Here is a 14,632-nt window from a genome sequence, read left to right as displayed (position 1 = left end):
AAAAATCACATTTTCTAGACTACTAAATTATGAATGGGTTTTGAATATGGTAAAAGAGGTCGAGATTCGATAATGATGGAAAGAAAAGATATCATAACCTGGAGACACAAAACCTCACACAAATAAAAACATTGAGAAAGAAGGATAATGTAAACCTGGTTCATACCGATGAGTCTTGGACTAAAACCTCGGTGCTTTAGTCCAAAAGGAATGGAGGGACACAACGATCAAGAATCCACGAGATGCCTCCATAAAAGGGCTCTCTACTGGACTGAAAGCTTCAACCCAAATAGCTCCTCGGTTGTTCTTGATACTGGAAGCTAAACTGGTTTTGTGGCATGGGCCAAATTAACTTTCTTGGCTAAGAAGGAAACCGCTGAATACTACGACGAAATGGACCTATATGAAAAATGGTTTGAGAAGACGTTAATTCCAAGCTTGCCCAAAGACAAAGAAAACGTTGTCGTTTTGGATAACGCGTCATACTACTCTCGCAAATTTTATTTCCCGTAAAGTTATGAAACAAAAGGCAAACCAAGGATTGGCTAATTAAAAAGAACATTTTCTTCGAGAAGGATTACCTAAAAAGTGAATTACTGGATACTACGGCCGCATTTAGACGTGAATACCACAAGTACAAAATTGAAACATTGTGGAAAAATATGGCGTTAAGATTTTGAGACTTCATGTGGCATACAACGTCAATTTTAAAGAAAAACGGTAGAACGGTTGATAAAAGAAGCTTACCAACGCGTATCTAAAGAGCAGTGGCATAATTATGTGAACCAAGTCAAGAAAGTAGAAGAAAAAAATGTTGCGGTGAACAAATTGCAGGAAGATATTGAACCGGTTATAATTAATATAGGAGATGATTTAGAGGATGAGGACGATTTAGATATGGATTGCGATTAGTATTAATTAATGAGTAATGCTTATTTGTTTTTTAGTACTGTACGTACAGTACATTTTAGTTATGAGTTTCTTGTGTATTTTATGTATATATATTTATCGTTGCGCATAGGGTAAACTACTTGCATTTTTTTATATATATGTATAAAAGTATTTACGAGGTATAAAATATTTTATGTATACAGGCATTTTTTATAGAATTAATTTGTTTTTTTTTTTGTTAATTCTCTTATTTAACTTTAATAGTTAAATTAATGAGTAAAAATTTCTGAAACGAAGCGCGTACGGTCCTGATTTCTCAGTCATCGCCAAACTTCCACACACCTACCACTGTGCCGACATGAGCGGCATCGCTGCGCGCCGTAAGACCAACACTGCATTCTAACTGTGGCTTCTACTATAGATCTTGTTTCTCTCTCTTATACACGCCGCAGCCCAAGCGCCCGTCTTGTCATAAGCGCTTCATTAACGATTCAAAAACAATGTTTTAAAACGAAGTAGTAATACTTATCATGAAATAACAGAACAAGTTTTGAACTTGAATTTAAGTCCTTGATGAATTTAAAAATATTTTTTTTACTTGTGTTTTTGAGCCTTGAAAATCGTAATTTTACGTTTTTCGCAGTTTTAAATTATTTATAACTCAAAAACGATCAAGTTTACAGAAAAACTACACGAGACATAGTTTGTTCAGAATAATCAAAAAAAAATTGTCCTGACCGAAAAAATTTATTAATTAATTAATTATTAATTTATTAGAACAATGTGTTTAAAAAAAACTGTTTAAAAAAATTGAACAAATTTTCGCATTTCTCTTGTATCTTATTTTGGGGTATCTCATGAAAGTGATTATGCAAAATAATCTCATCGGAATATTTTTCCGAACGAACCCGAGCTTTTCACCTTGTCCAAAGTGTACAATATGTACAATTATGTGCAACTCTATGTACAATATGTGTAAACGAATAGTATACATCGACTAAGACATACATTTTTTTAAATTTTTTGTAATAAAAGTGTTTATAATTACATTTTGATTTCTTTTCCAATTTTTTGCTATATGTCGGAAAACTGACGAAAGTCCAGCTGAACCGCCAGTAAGTACTAGCACACCTTTCTAGGTTTAAAGAAATGCAACGACATGTATTAGCTTATGTCAACCACTGATTAAGGCTATGGCTATGGCTCCACGAGCGACAGATTGTCGCTAGCAGTAGCAGTAAAATGTAGCTTGATAAATGAAAACAACAGCAGTGATACTGAGAGGCTACACTAGCGAATAGATCCGGACCTATTTTTTAGCAGTAATTTGCAGCGCGTTTGTGGCTCCACTAGCAGTAATTTGTCGCTTGTAGCGGTAATCGCCATTTAATCGGATATTTTTGTTCTTGTTTGTTTATTTCTCTGTGTTTGTTAAGTTGTTTCTTTGTTTTTATAAATTACTTTAAAGTTTTTTAATACAATTTTGTGTCTCAAATCGTAACAAAAAATTATAAGTTCTAAGAAAGAAAGAAATCCAATATTTTCTTTATCGGTATTCTAGATAACAAAAATCAATGGATGGTTTTTTTTTCAATCTTAATTAACCGTATCAAACTGTACTTTATAATAGATGCCATTATTAAAAAAGAAACAGTTGAATAGAGAGAATAAACAGTTTTTATTGAATAAATATAAGGTTGAATGCTCGAATAAATGAACTTTGATCAGATAAAAGGCATATATCGAGCACAGTTTAATTAAATCTTGCCCAAGTACTTTCGATCCCTAGATCATCTTCAGGGGCATCTGAAATAAGCCAAGAAACGTTTTGTTATAACCAAAGAAATTGATTAACTTCGATAAAAACTCGAAGTTTATGGTTGAAAAAAGGTTTTTATGTGATTAACGTTTATAGACTTACTTCGTCAATTGTGGCCTATCCGGCAAGAACAAGATGTCATAAACATATAAATGTACATTACACTACAATACAAATGGACAAACAAACACTTTAAAATAATTTAAGGAAGGCTACATTACTTGAAGAAGCCGGAGACAGAATGGCTCCTGATCTAACGGAAATGTTGGGGTGACATGTGACAAATGACAACTTGGATGAGCAGTCACAATCATAGATATGTGATCTGCACCTTTTACAATTCTATGAAACTAAGTATTGACCAAAAGTCCAACTGACACTACTATAGGAGGTCACTAATGAAATATAAAATTATATAGAATATTTTTTAAGTAGATTGAATAATCCAGATCTCACACTCAAACATGTCTGTAATAATTAAGGTGTTAGTTTGACCAAAACTTGAAGAGTTTTGTCTTTTCAAATGTTCTGAAACTCTAGTGGATTATCTCTGGATCTCCATTAGAAAGTTATCCACTAGAGTTTCAGAACATTTGAAAAGACCAAACTCTTCAAGTTTTGGTCAACACTTATTATCCAGTAAACACAATTTTAACATCAACACTGGTTCATCTATCTTACATGACATTAGTAGAAAGAAAAACTATATGGAGTTGGATTTATTGGAAGATTTGGAAATTACAAGGGAAACAAATGAAAACTCTCACTGTCTTAATACTCAAATTAATTTAAATTGTACTAAATTTAAACCTATTTTTAAAAACTTTATTACAGCTTCACGTCGTAGGGGACCCAGCTCGACTGTTTAGACTTCCTGCACTGAGCACATCCATAGTAATTTTATAGTTATACCATTGACTGTGGGTTCAACTGAACTACTTGGATTACACCCCATTTATATACTTTGCTTTCCATTTTGATTTTCAATTATTAGTATTTTAATTACATAGTCAGATCTCTTCCTTTCTACATTACAGATAGTGCTTGGTAGACCATTTTATTGTAGTCAACCACCCACTGTCTAACATATTGTTTAGTCCGCTTCTTGCATTCTTACTTTTCGTCTATTTCAGTTGCTCTCAAACTAACACCTTAATTATTACAGACTTGTTTGAGTGTGAGATCTGGATTATTCAATCTACTTAAAAAATATTCTATATAATTTTATATTTCATCAGTGACCTCCTATAGTAGAGTCAGTTGGACTTTTGGTCAATACTTAGTTTCATAGAATTGTAAAAGGTGCAGATCACATATCTATGATTGTGACTGCTCATCCAAGTTGTCATTTGTCACATGTCACCCCAACATTTCCGTTAGATCAGGAGCCATTCTGTCTCCGGCTTCTTCAAGTAATGTAGCCTTCCTTAAATTATTTTAAAGTGTTTGTTTGTCCATTTGTATTGTAGTGTAATGTACATTTATATGTTTATGACATCTTGTTCTTGCCGGATAGGCCACAATTGACGAAGTAAGTCTATAAACGTTAATCACATAAAAACCTTTTTTCAACCATAAACTTCGAGTTTTTATCGAAGTTAATCAATTTCTTTGGTTATAAAAAAACCTTTCTTGGCTTATTTCAGATGCCCCTGAAGATGATCTAGGGATCGAAAGTACTTGGGCAAGATTTAATTAAACTGTGCTCGATATATGCCTTTTATCTGATCAAAGTTTTTATTGATTTCCCGAAAATCTATTTTTTGGATTTCCTTCTTCGGACTGGTGATTCATTTCTATATAAGTGGTTGTCTAATCATGTCATATAAATAAAAATTTTATAATTATTGTTTCTAGTTAAATTTTATTATCCTTCAGTACTAATGTTTCGTTTTCGATAGCTTGACGTGATTCATAAATAAAAGAATGCAACAAAGCAAATTTTATGTCGCATCAGAATTTTTTAAATTATTCTAACATATAAAAGCAAGTTAGATATTGGAAAAGAAAGATTCATTACATCAACCCAATATGATAAATAAATATAACCGACATATGGGAGCCGTCGATCTACTTGATAATTCAGTAGCTAATTACAGAATACGCAGAGGTAAGAAGTGGTGGCGGCCCCTTTTTATTCTAATGAAAGGTAAATAGTTAAACATTTTGTTTTTTTTATTTTTAGGTAGATACATGTATAGGATTATAAAATATGTAATTTGAAATCTTACTTTAAGGTTGGTAATTGCTAATTGTTCTTCTGGGCTTAGGCTATCACGCATTGATGTATCCTATTTTCGTATGACATCTTCTATTTCACATAATAAAAAATTAAAAGAAGACACTGACATCCTGTAATATTCAAAAAACTTGTCAGGATATTCTTTTAATTTGTTGTGTAAAAGAAAAAATTTTCCCTCTGTCTGTCTAGGCACTAGAACAGGGTGAATCCACCATTTCCGTTGTTTTTTAACCGTACGTCGACGGCACAATACCAATATTAAAGCAACTTTTTGTTGAAATGATAGATTATCCATACTATATTATTGTATTATCGGTGTGAATTTATTTTACTTATTTATTTATTTATTTTATATGCTATATACACGGACAAGATACCACTGATTGTAGCTGTGTCATATTAACGCTCATGGAGCCACTACAAGACCAAAACGCGGCGATATGCTTTACTGCCGCCGTAAGTTTACTGCTACTGCTAGCGACAATCTGTCGCTCGTGGAGCCATAGCCTAAGAAAATGTTTTAAAATGAAAATTTTACTGTTTTAGTTTATTTTTATATGGACTTATCTATTTTAATGTATTTTATTTATTATAATTTTACTGTGCTGTATTTTAATTTTTATTTTTATTTTATTTCAAAAGTTGTTTTAATTTAAACATTTTTGAGCAATGTAGTTCATACACTAAACAAAAAATGTTTCATTATTAATCTTGCTATTCTACCTCTAAACCGATAATATTAATGTTCCTCTAAAACGATATTAAATTATTCTTTGGCGTTATCTATCAGGATCATATTTTGTTCTCCTGATAATAACACTTTTTTTTTAAAGAAACAATGCAGTCATAAATTTGTTACGTATTTCACGTAAAGTTGTTTACTCTGGTAAGCAGTTAAAAAATCGCTTATCTGTATATGTACACAAGTTAAAAATATATATTTCCTTTGTTAATACATATTATTTTAATTATTTTTAAGTCTGTTAAAAACAATATTACATTTTTGTTTTTATATAATTAATTATCATTGAATGTACAGTTTTGCACAAACAACATCGTGGTGAGGTTAGGGAATTATATAGTTCGTGGTTTTGTTTCTTCTACAAAAATGTGAGTATATTCACGAATTATTTCATTTAGATTTTGTTTTTAAAATATATAATTAATAGATTTTTTGCAAAGTTTTTTGTTATTAATGGTAAACAGGTTTGTAAATTATTTCGTAAATAAACGATCCTGTCAAATCAGCAGGAAGTCGCACGTTTGCTATTTTATATATTTATCTTTTTTGTATAACATATAAGAACACAAAGACGTCTACCAGATGTCTCCATAGTATAACGATCTTGCTGGTTTTAACACCTCCTTCAGTTTTCATTTTTTTTTAATATCGCCTTAAACCAATTATTTTTTCTTTCTCTATAAGCACAGATTTTCTGCGTTAAAAGTTTTTCCAAAGAATAAATTTTAGAATTAAAGTTAGTTTACATTTCTTCGAATTGCTTATTTTACAATTCGTCCATTTGATAAAGTTTTCTTCCTGCTGACGTTTTTAGTGATTCTTAAAAGTTGCTTGATTTCGTTGTTCAAAAAATATATAAATGGTGACTTCTTCCACTCCGGTCTTGGTTAGAAAAAAAAAGTATACTTCGAACAGTACTCGTGGCGTGGAGTGTTCGTGTATTAGAGCGTCATGTATATATAACCCTACAGCCTTCAAATGCACTGTTAAATGGCACTTGATTTTAACAGGAGTAAAACTAGATGTTTGTACCATTTTTATTACATGTCACTTAATATTACTTTTTGTCGCTATTAGTACACAATTAAAAATTTAAATACAATACAATAGTAACATAAATGTAAATTTTAAGTCGATTGGAAATTTTAATCCTTTGTATGAAGATACTTAGGTGCTTCTTAATGATAATTATTTTATAATTACCGTAGAGTTGGGTGACTTGAAATTGTTAGGGTAACCTGACAGAGCAGACAATTATTTTTAAAATTTCTGTTGCCATCTCTAAGGTATATGCTCAAACTTCAAAATCATTTCTAACGTATTCTACACTGATGAATCGATACATTTACTTGCAAGAAGTTTTACATTTGTTTTGTTTGGCTCCTGAAAAATGCTGAATAAAAGGTAAGAAAACCACGATATTTGATATGCTATATAATTAAGATCATCAACAGGTGTTCGTATCAGCAAATTACCTGTAATATTTTTTTACAATAGTTTAATACTTTCTTAAGGGGTGAACCTCAGTTTTGTTAATTTTATTTTTTGAGGTTAAGTGAATCTGTTTTACCGATGATCCTGGACGAACCAAAGTTGTTGTTTGACGCACAGCTTAACATGCCGAAATAATTATGGACCACACAAAATCTTTAACGAGTGTGATGTTTTCCGTTAGTGGATCAGAAGTTATGTTGCCACCTTGTATTGTATATAAGACAGATCAGCTGTGGTCTACATCGATAGAAAATTGTCCTGAAAACTCTCGTTACAATCGGAGCAAATTGTGATTTATTCGAAGACTGGTTTAAATTTATTGTGCTCCCTTATTTTAAAAAACTTGAAGGATCGAATGTGTTAATCGGTGGCAATTTAGCCAGCCATATTTCCATCACTGTCATACAAGAATGCCAAAACAATAATATGTATTAGCTTTGTTCTTTTACCGTCCAATAGCACGCATCTAACGCAACCGCTGGATGTTTGCTATTTTAGACCACTAAAGGGTAAATGGAGATCTGTTTTGGCTAAATGAAAGCAAACAAAACCTGGCCCTATAAGGAAAGATCGATACCCAAGTCTACAAGCCGAGTTCAAAGCGACAGGACTTATTCCTCTCGACCGGGAAGCTGTTTTAAAACGAATACCTTCTCCATATAGGCCTGTTGGGAAAATCGCCAACGTGTTAAAGGATATGTTTGAAACGACAAGATATGTGAAACCAAATATGTCCGGCAGACGGAAGAAACTAAATGTTGCTCCAGGGGAAAGCATCTGTGGAGATGATTTAGGAGCACAAAAACTAGATGAGACCACGGTGGAAGTACGACTACCTAATCAAAAGAGAAGTGTTAAAAAAATCCAAAGTCACGCAAGTTTAATAAATACGAACTTTCTTTTGAAAGTGAAATAGATGATATATAACTTGAAGACGAGGCCGACGAAGAAAAGTTCAGCAATACTAAGCCCGAGGATAATAATTTACAATTGCTAAATCAAGAGCAACATAAATAAGCCAAATTAAGAACCTGTGAAACCACATTCATTTCAATGTGGAGAGTGTATTCTTGTGAACTTTAATTCGTGAACTTTACAAGCAACACGGCTTGTAAAATATCTTGGAGAAATCTGTCAAATCATAGATGAAAAGCACCTTCAAGTCAAATTCTTACGAAAAAATGTGGATAAAAAAGAAGCATTTTTTTTTCATATCCTGACGTAATAGACGAAACTATGGTGAACAGAAATGAAGTCGTTCGTCTTCCAGCTCCACACCTTCTTCGCCGAGAACGTTTCAAATTGTTGACAGATTTGGTTGAAGCTGATAATGTTTTATAAACAAATAGGTTAGGTAACTACATTAATAAAAAATATTGTTAACTACGATTTAAGTCTAATACAATGTAAACTTTTTGCGAATATTTTAATTTTTTGTTTTTATATTTTGTCAGAATAAACGTTTTGAAGTAAAGTGATCTCAAAAATTTATTTCACCCTGTACAATAGTAACAGATTTTTTTAAAGTTAAATTTGATTATTAGTGATTTTAATGATTAGTCATCTATAGAACAGCTTTACTTGCCATTTACACTGATTTTTGCTTGCATTTTCAAGTCACCCAACAGACAGGGTAACTTGAGAAACACGGTTTTTATTTTTTTTTGTACTTTTTTTCTGTATAAAAAAATTTTATATATGTTCTATTCTTTGCCAAAAGTGACATAACATTATATTTTTTGTTTTGTGATAGATTTATCAGTATAGCAGGTATTACTGAATTAATGTCCAAATTGTAGTCAAGTCACCCAACTCTACGGTACCTCAGCAGATTATACATTTACCCACATTATTGATTTATTTAACATTTTTCAACATTGGAAACAATAAAATTTCAAATAAGTTTCTTACTGGTTTATAACATTACGTTGATGAGTATTAGCTGTGTGATAAAAACTGTCTTATCAATAAATTTGAAATGGAAGCTAGCAATTGTAACCTTTCTTACAGCTCTTTTAATTTGTGTTTTGCGGTGGAATTACGTATTCTTCTGTACTGTGCAGGTTGCCATGTTGGCCGTTGGTTGAGCACTTGGTTTTAATTACACTTATTTTATATTATGTATTTTTACATAGTTCCCTTATCACTTTCATTATTTTAACGTGTCTAATAGCCTGATTCTCCTGTTAGGTCTTCCTACCAATCGCTTCGTTATATGTGTTATATTTAGCTTAGTATCTGTGCTTTGATGAATATTAGTATATCTGCTCCCTTCATCGTGTCGCTTATCTCGTGGTTAACTCTTTTTCTTAGTTCTCCGTATTCTTTACCAACAATTCTTCGAAAAATTCTCCACACAAATGTCATTAAGCTTTCTTCATATTTACTTATGGCGTACATGATCTCAACTTTATATGTGGCTTCTGTGTAATTACCACTTTATATATTTTCTGTTTTATATTCATGGTAAGGTTTTTGTCTTCCACTTGTCTGTGGTATCTCCACTAGGTTTTGTTACTAGCTGGGATGCGGCCTGTTATTTTAGTGTATTTCTTAGTTTGAACTCGGTTCTCTGTTGTGGTGAACGGTGTTTAATATCGTTGCCGATGTTATTAGTTATTATTAGTTTTTTGCGCTATTAGACAAATGGTTGTCGCAATGTCTAAATGACCTGCAAATATGCGATTACTATTCGCTTCTTATTCGGATTCGGCTCCCATTCGGTTTAGTTCCTATTCGGTTCTCATTCGGCTTCTATTCGGTTTCGGTTCCTATTCGGAATTTATTCGGTTCTTGTCAGTTCTTCTCGATCATTGAAAAATCGGGGAACGCTAATAATGGTGCTAATATAAATCATCCTTGGAGAGGTAATATAGACATGACGTACCTGTCGTGGCACGAGTCTGTGTCTGTCGTTGCTGGAAGAAGTGGCATATTGCTTTTCCTTGAGCGCCAATTTGGGGCTAATAGCTCTATTAGATGCCAGAATCAGTAAAACACAAGTTTGGTCTAAATATAAATACATTTAAAATAATTAACAAAATAAAATTAACTTCTATATAATATAAAGTATGTAGACCAGTAGTGTGTACCATAAAAGAAAAATACGAATCCTAGTGAATATGATCGACGGCGCTGCGATCTTCTGTTGGTACCTGCAAAAAATTAATACTAGCGATACTAGGATAGTTAAAGTACAAGGACGATGTACTAGTCAATACTCAAATACCAGGGAAAACTAATTAATACTTAGTATAGGTTAGAGGTGGCCGATCTATCACTACTCTATACGGACATGGAACGGAAAGTGATCAATCAATACATGATTGTCGGCAAGGTCAGTTGGATCTTTGATCAATACTGAAAGACCTGGGTTAAGAGCTCTAACCAGATCAGTAGTACAGCTTTAACTCCCAGAACGATTGGCCTTTGATTAAAACTCAAAAGCCTGGGGTTGGATTTCTTATTAGATCAGTTCTCCGATTCGAACGCGGTTTCTGTTGCGGTGAACGGCGTTTTACATCATTGCCGGCATTCCATCTCCAGCGATAATCGATGGTAGTGGTGATCGCTAGTGGGAGTGCAGGCAAAGAGAGGAACAGTCGGCGGCAAGCGCTGTTAGCGCATGATGGCGGCATGCCGTCGTTATAAATTCTACAACTTTCTACGAATACTGGTTTTCCCAATATTTTGCCATGCCTCTGAAACGTGCACCATCCAAACAGCAACTAGAAAAAGAATCGATGTATTTAAAATGCGGTGTGAAAAAAGAATGCTACGAATTTCTTTGAGTCTGAATAGCCAGAAGAACAAATACTTGTTCTTTCGAGTGTGATACAGTAAAAAATATTAACATTGTTTGAACATATAATACGTGCCGATAATATGGAGAGACCCGTTGTCCAAGAAAAACCGAAGGGAAGAAGTAGTCAAGAGCGATTGCAAAATCAATGGACTGATACAGTCGAGAAGTTATGAAACACGAACTTCGTTAATACGGTACATGCCACCCATTGATGTTTTTTACCTATTACCTCGTTCTTGTAGTCTTCCATTCCTATTTTTGCGTTGAGGTCTGCGTACAGTGGTACTATGTCATTTCTAGTCAATATATTGCGCAAGTCTTTAAGGATATGCATACGATATAATCTAGGACGCACTAACAAGAAATGGGTCCAGATAATGAAAAATGGTACAAATCATACTACTGATACTAAAGTAAAGTCTGTGTAACCTTCTGGCTAAAGTCTAGTGTTCTACTTGTATGATATTGGGTTTTGGACTCCACGCCATGTTGTTTTTGGTCTTCATCGTTTCAGTCATTTCTTTATTTCTTATATTCTTCTTCTTCATGTGCCTTGTCCGTTCCGAACGTTGGCAATCAACATGGCTATTCTGACTTTGTTTACGGCAGATCTGAATAGTTCAGCAGATGACAATCCAAACCATTGCCGCAAGTTTTGGAGCCACGAGTGTCTTCTCCTCCCTGGACCCCTTCTGCTGTCTATTTTCCCTTGAACGATCAGTTGTAGTACTCTATATTTATTATGTCTCATAACGTGACCCAAGTATTTCAACTTTCTTTTCTTTATACGTATTCCTACATCTCTCTCTTTACCTATCCGGCGTAGTACCTCTTCGTTGGTCACGTGCTCAGTCCAGGATATACATAATATACGTCGGTAAGCCCACATTTCGAAGGCCTCTACTTTTTTCATCAATGTTGCGGTCATTGTCCACGCCTCCATTCCATATAATAAAACCGGGAATACATAACATTTCAGAAGTCGAATTTTGAGAGGTAGGGTGAGGCTTTTAGAGGTGAAAATTTGCTTCATGCTAGTGAACGATACTCTTGCCTTTTCTACTCTTATAAGTATTTCCTTCGCTTGATCCCAATTTGAGTTAACTGTTGTTCCCAAGTAGATGTACGAATCCACGTGTTCAATTCTTTCATTGTCTAATGTGTTAGTCTTCCTGCGATAACTACTTAAGTGTCTACGAAACAAAACATATGTAAGGTTGTTTCCTCATTTAATGGTATACCCATTTCAAAGCGTAATCTCCATTTCTTCAGTACCTCATTCACATAGATTTGGAAGAGTGTTAGAGATATACTGCACTTTGTTTTAGTCCTTTATTTACCCTATAATTTTCGGAGAACTGGTTTTTTGATCAAGGATCTATAAGTTGGTCTATTCCTAGCCATTCTGCAGTCTGCCTTATCCTCTTTTTTATAGATCGGTGTAATCCATCCTCTTTCCAGCTTTTATTAAAAACATTGGTCTTATTATCTGACATATTAATAAGCGTTAGTGTATTTTTTAGTTCTTTTGTATGACTTTTACATACATTGATGTTGATGCTTTATAGGTTTGTTGTATTTATGTCCTCTCTCCTTATATTTCGTATGAATCTCCACCTCCGAAGACTTGCTTCCACCTAGACATGATTCTACTGCCTCGCAGTTTTGTTCCCATGTTTACTTTTAATGTCTTACAACTATTCTTTTAAGAATTCTTAGTTGATTGCGGTATTGGTTTTTATCATCTACTTCTTGGAAGGTAAGTCATTGACATTGGTAATTCATATTGGCTTATTTCAATTAAAAATTAAAAAATTGCTGGTATCAGTGCCGGAAATTGAACCAGAGCTCTCCAGCTTATTAAGCCATTAACATAGCCACTGAGCTAAGGTCGCCACAAAGAAAAGTTGAAAGAACTCTTCCATTATATACTGTCATCTAGTCTCTGACTTGATACTTTCGCAATCATTTTACTAAATTTTCAGTATAAAGAACGAATATAATTAAAGTACCTATACAGTCCCGGTGCTAATTAATTTTGTAGGCTTAAAACCAATGTTTTCTGGACAAAAAAGTAACGTGGAAACAACATGTATAATATATTTTGGATAGATGCAACGAAAGTAGTAATTTCATCAGAATAACAACTACAGTGTGGTATAGTTGCATTTCAAGTTGAAACCATTTGATTATTGATACTTTATATGGTTCTGCTTTCAAGAATCTTCTTAAAAAATTCAATCTTCAAAATTGTTTTTGAAGTCTGTTTAGATTATATGAGAACTACTCATACAACTCTATATGTAGAAGGTGCGGAGCCTGCTCTTAAGATTAGAAGAAATTTGCTAAGGAAAAAATGCGTTTTCTACTTAATAAAACTTATTTCTACTTTTATTATTATTATTATTATCTTCTAAGATCTGTTTTGAACTACACAGTTATAAGGAATGCATCTTAAGGTATAAAAGGGATTGGTTGTTCTTATTTTTTAACTCCAGGAAGTACAGATTTCATAATAAATTTTCAATTTTCACAACGATATGTAAAATATTCCTATATACAAGATATAATAATCCTTTTAGACTGACTTTTGTTCCTACTGAACATAAAAATATTGTTTTGGTCAACCCATTTAGTAATTTTCATAATCCAGTTTTCTACAATATATCACATTACAAGATTTTTATGTTGACAAACATCGTGTCATATACTTCCACTTTTCTAGATAACCATAACTTATAATATAATTTTTTAAATCAATATTTTTTTATTTCAGGTTTTCTAAAAATCCAGAAGTGTGTTTGTGTCCCAAGTTACCCAAAGGAACCAATGTTGTGAAAGCCAACGTATACCTACCTCACCCAGAAATCAACTTCCCGATTCCAGTGGAAATACCAGCCGAAAACTGTGATAAATGCGGACTGAACCAAAAAAACACGCCTCCTCCTAACCTTCATCCGGAAATCAAAAACAAATTGGACTACCACAAATACACTGCCCTAGCATACGAAGGGCAATCGATTCAAAACAACGACGAAGCCCAAAAGTTCCTACAAGGCTTCGGAATACTCACACCCATGGGTAACGGGATAGCATCCAGTTTAAGAAAGAGCTCGATAGACGGAGAAGTGATACAGACGATTAAAAGAAGTTCCAAAAATTTAGAGTTAAAGAGAAAGAGTTTGATCGATTCCGAGGACTATGACTACCTAAAGTCGCTGGTGGCAAAGCTGAAATATGAAGTGTCGGAGATCGAGGGAAAGTATGAATCTGTTCAGTCCGAATTGTTTGATGTGAAAAAGTTGTTAGGATGCAAAGAGACTCAAGTACTGAAACTGCAAAGGGAGATCCACAAACTTAAGGTAAGAAAGTTCTTGAATCAATTGTTCCGTTAGATGAATTAGTAATGTCCATTAAATAGTGTTTATTTAAAAAAGTACAAAGAAACATAATAAATGGAAAAATGGAAATAAAAAAATCTAGAATGTTAGATGTCTCATATAACTGTATAAAAATTTTTCCCATAATTTCTGTGGCAAATCTGCGTATTTTTTATGTGATTTTACATAAAAGTTACTTTGGAGTTCTTGGTCTAGAATTCTAAAAAAGTTAATGAACAATAAGCAATATTAAAATTTG

General features: G+C 33.2%; 1 protein-coding gene across 5 annotated transcripts in view; it reads left to right on the top strand.

Moving 5' to 3' along the window:
* Positions 1-14,632, top strand: part of Pkg21D (Protein kinase, cGMP-dependent at 21D) — a 149,242-nt gene that overhangs the window by 86,901 nt on the left and 47,709 nt on the right. For 4 of the 5 annotated variants that reach the window (XM_072543078.1, XM_072543087.1, XM_072543096.1 and 1 more), the window contains exon 3: positions 13,770-14,355. In XM_072543078.1, the coding sequence (XP_072399179.1) occupies positions 13,770-14,355 (586 nt within the window). Of the gene's footprint in view, positions 1-5,950; positions 6,063-13,769; positions 14,356-14,632 lie in introns of those variants that run through there. The other variant, XM_072543102.1, reaches the window with a different exon arrangement.

This window comes from Diabrotica undecimpunctata, chromosome 1 (assembly GCF_040954645.1).
Source record: "Diabrotica undecimpunctata isolate CICGRU chromosome 1, icDiaUnde3, whole genome shotgun sequence".
NCBI classification, from domain to species: Eukaryota; Metazoa; Arthropoda; class Insecta; order Coleoptera; family Chrysomelidae; genus Diabrotica; species Diabrotica undecimpunctata.
The sequence above is the reverse complement of the archived record's forward strand: the minus strand, read 5'-3'. Positions and strand labels throughout refer to the sequence as shown.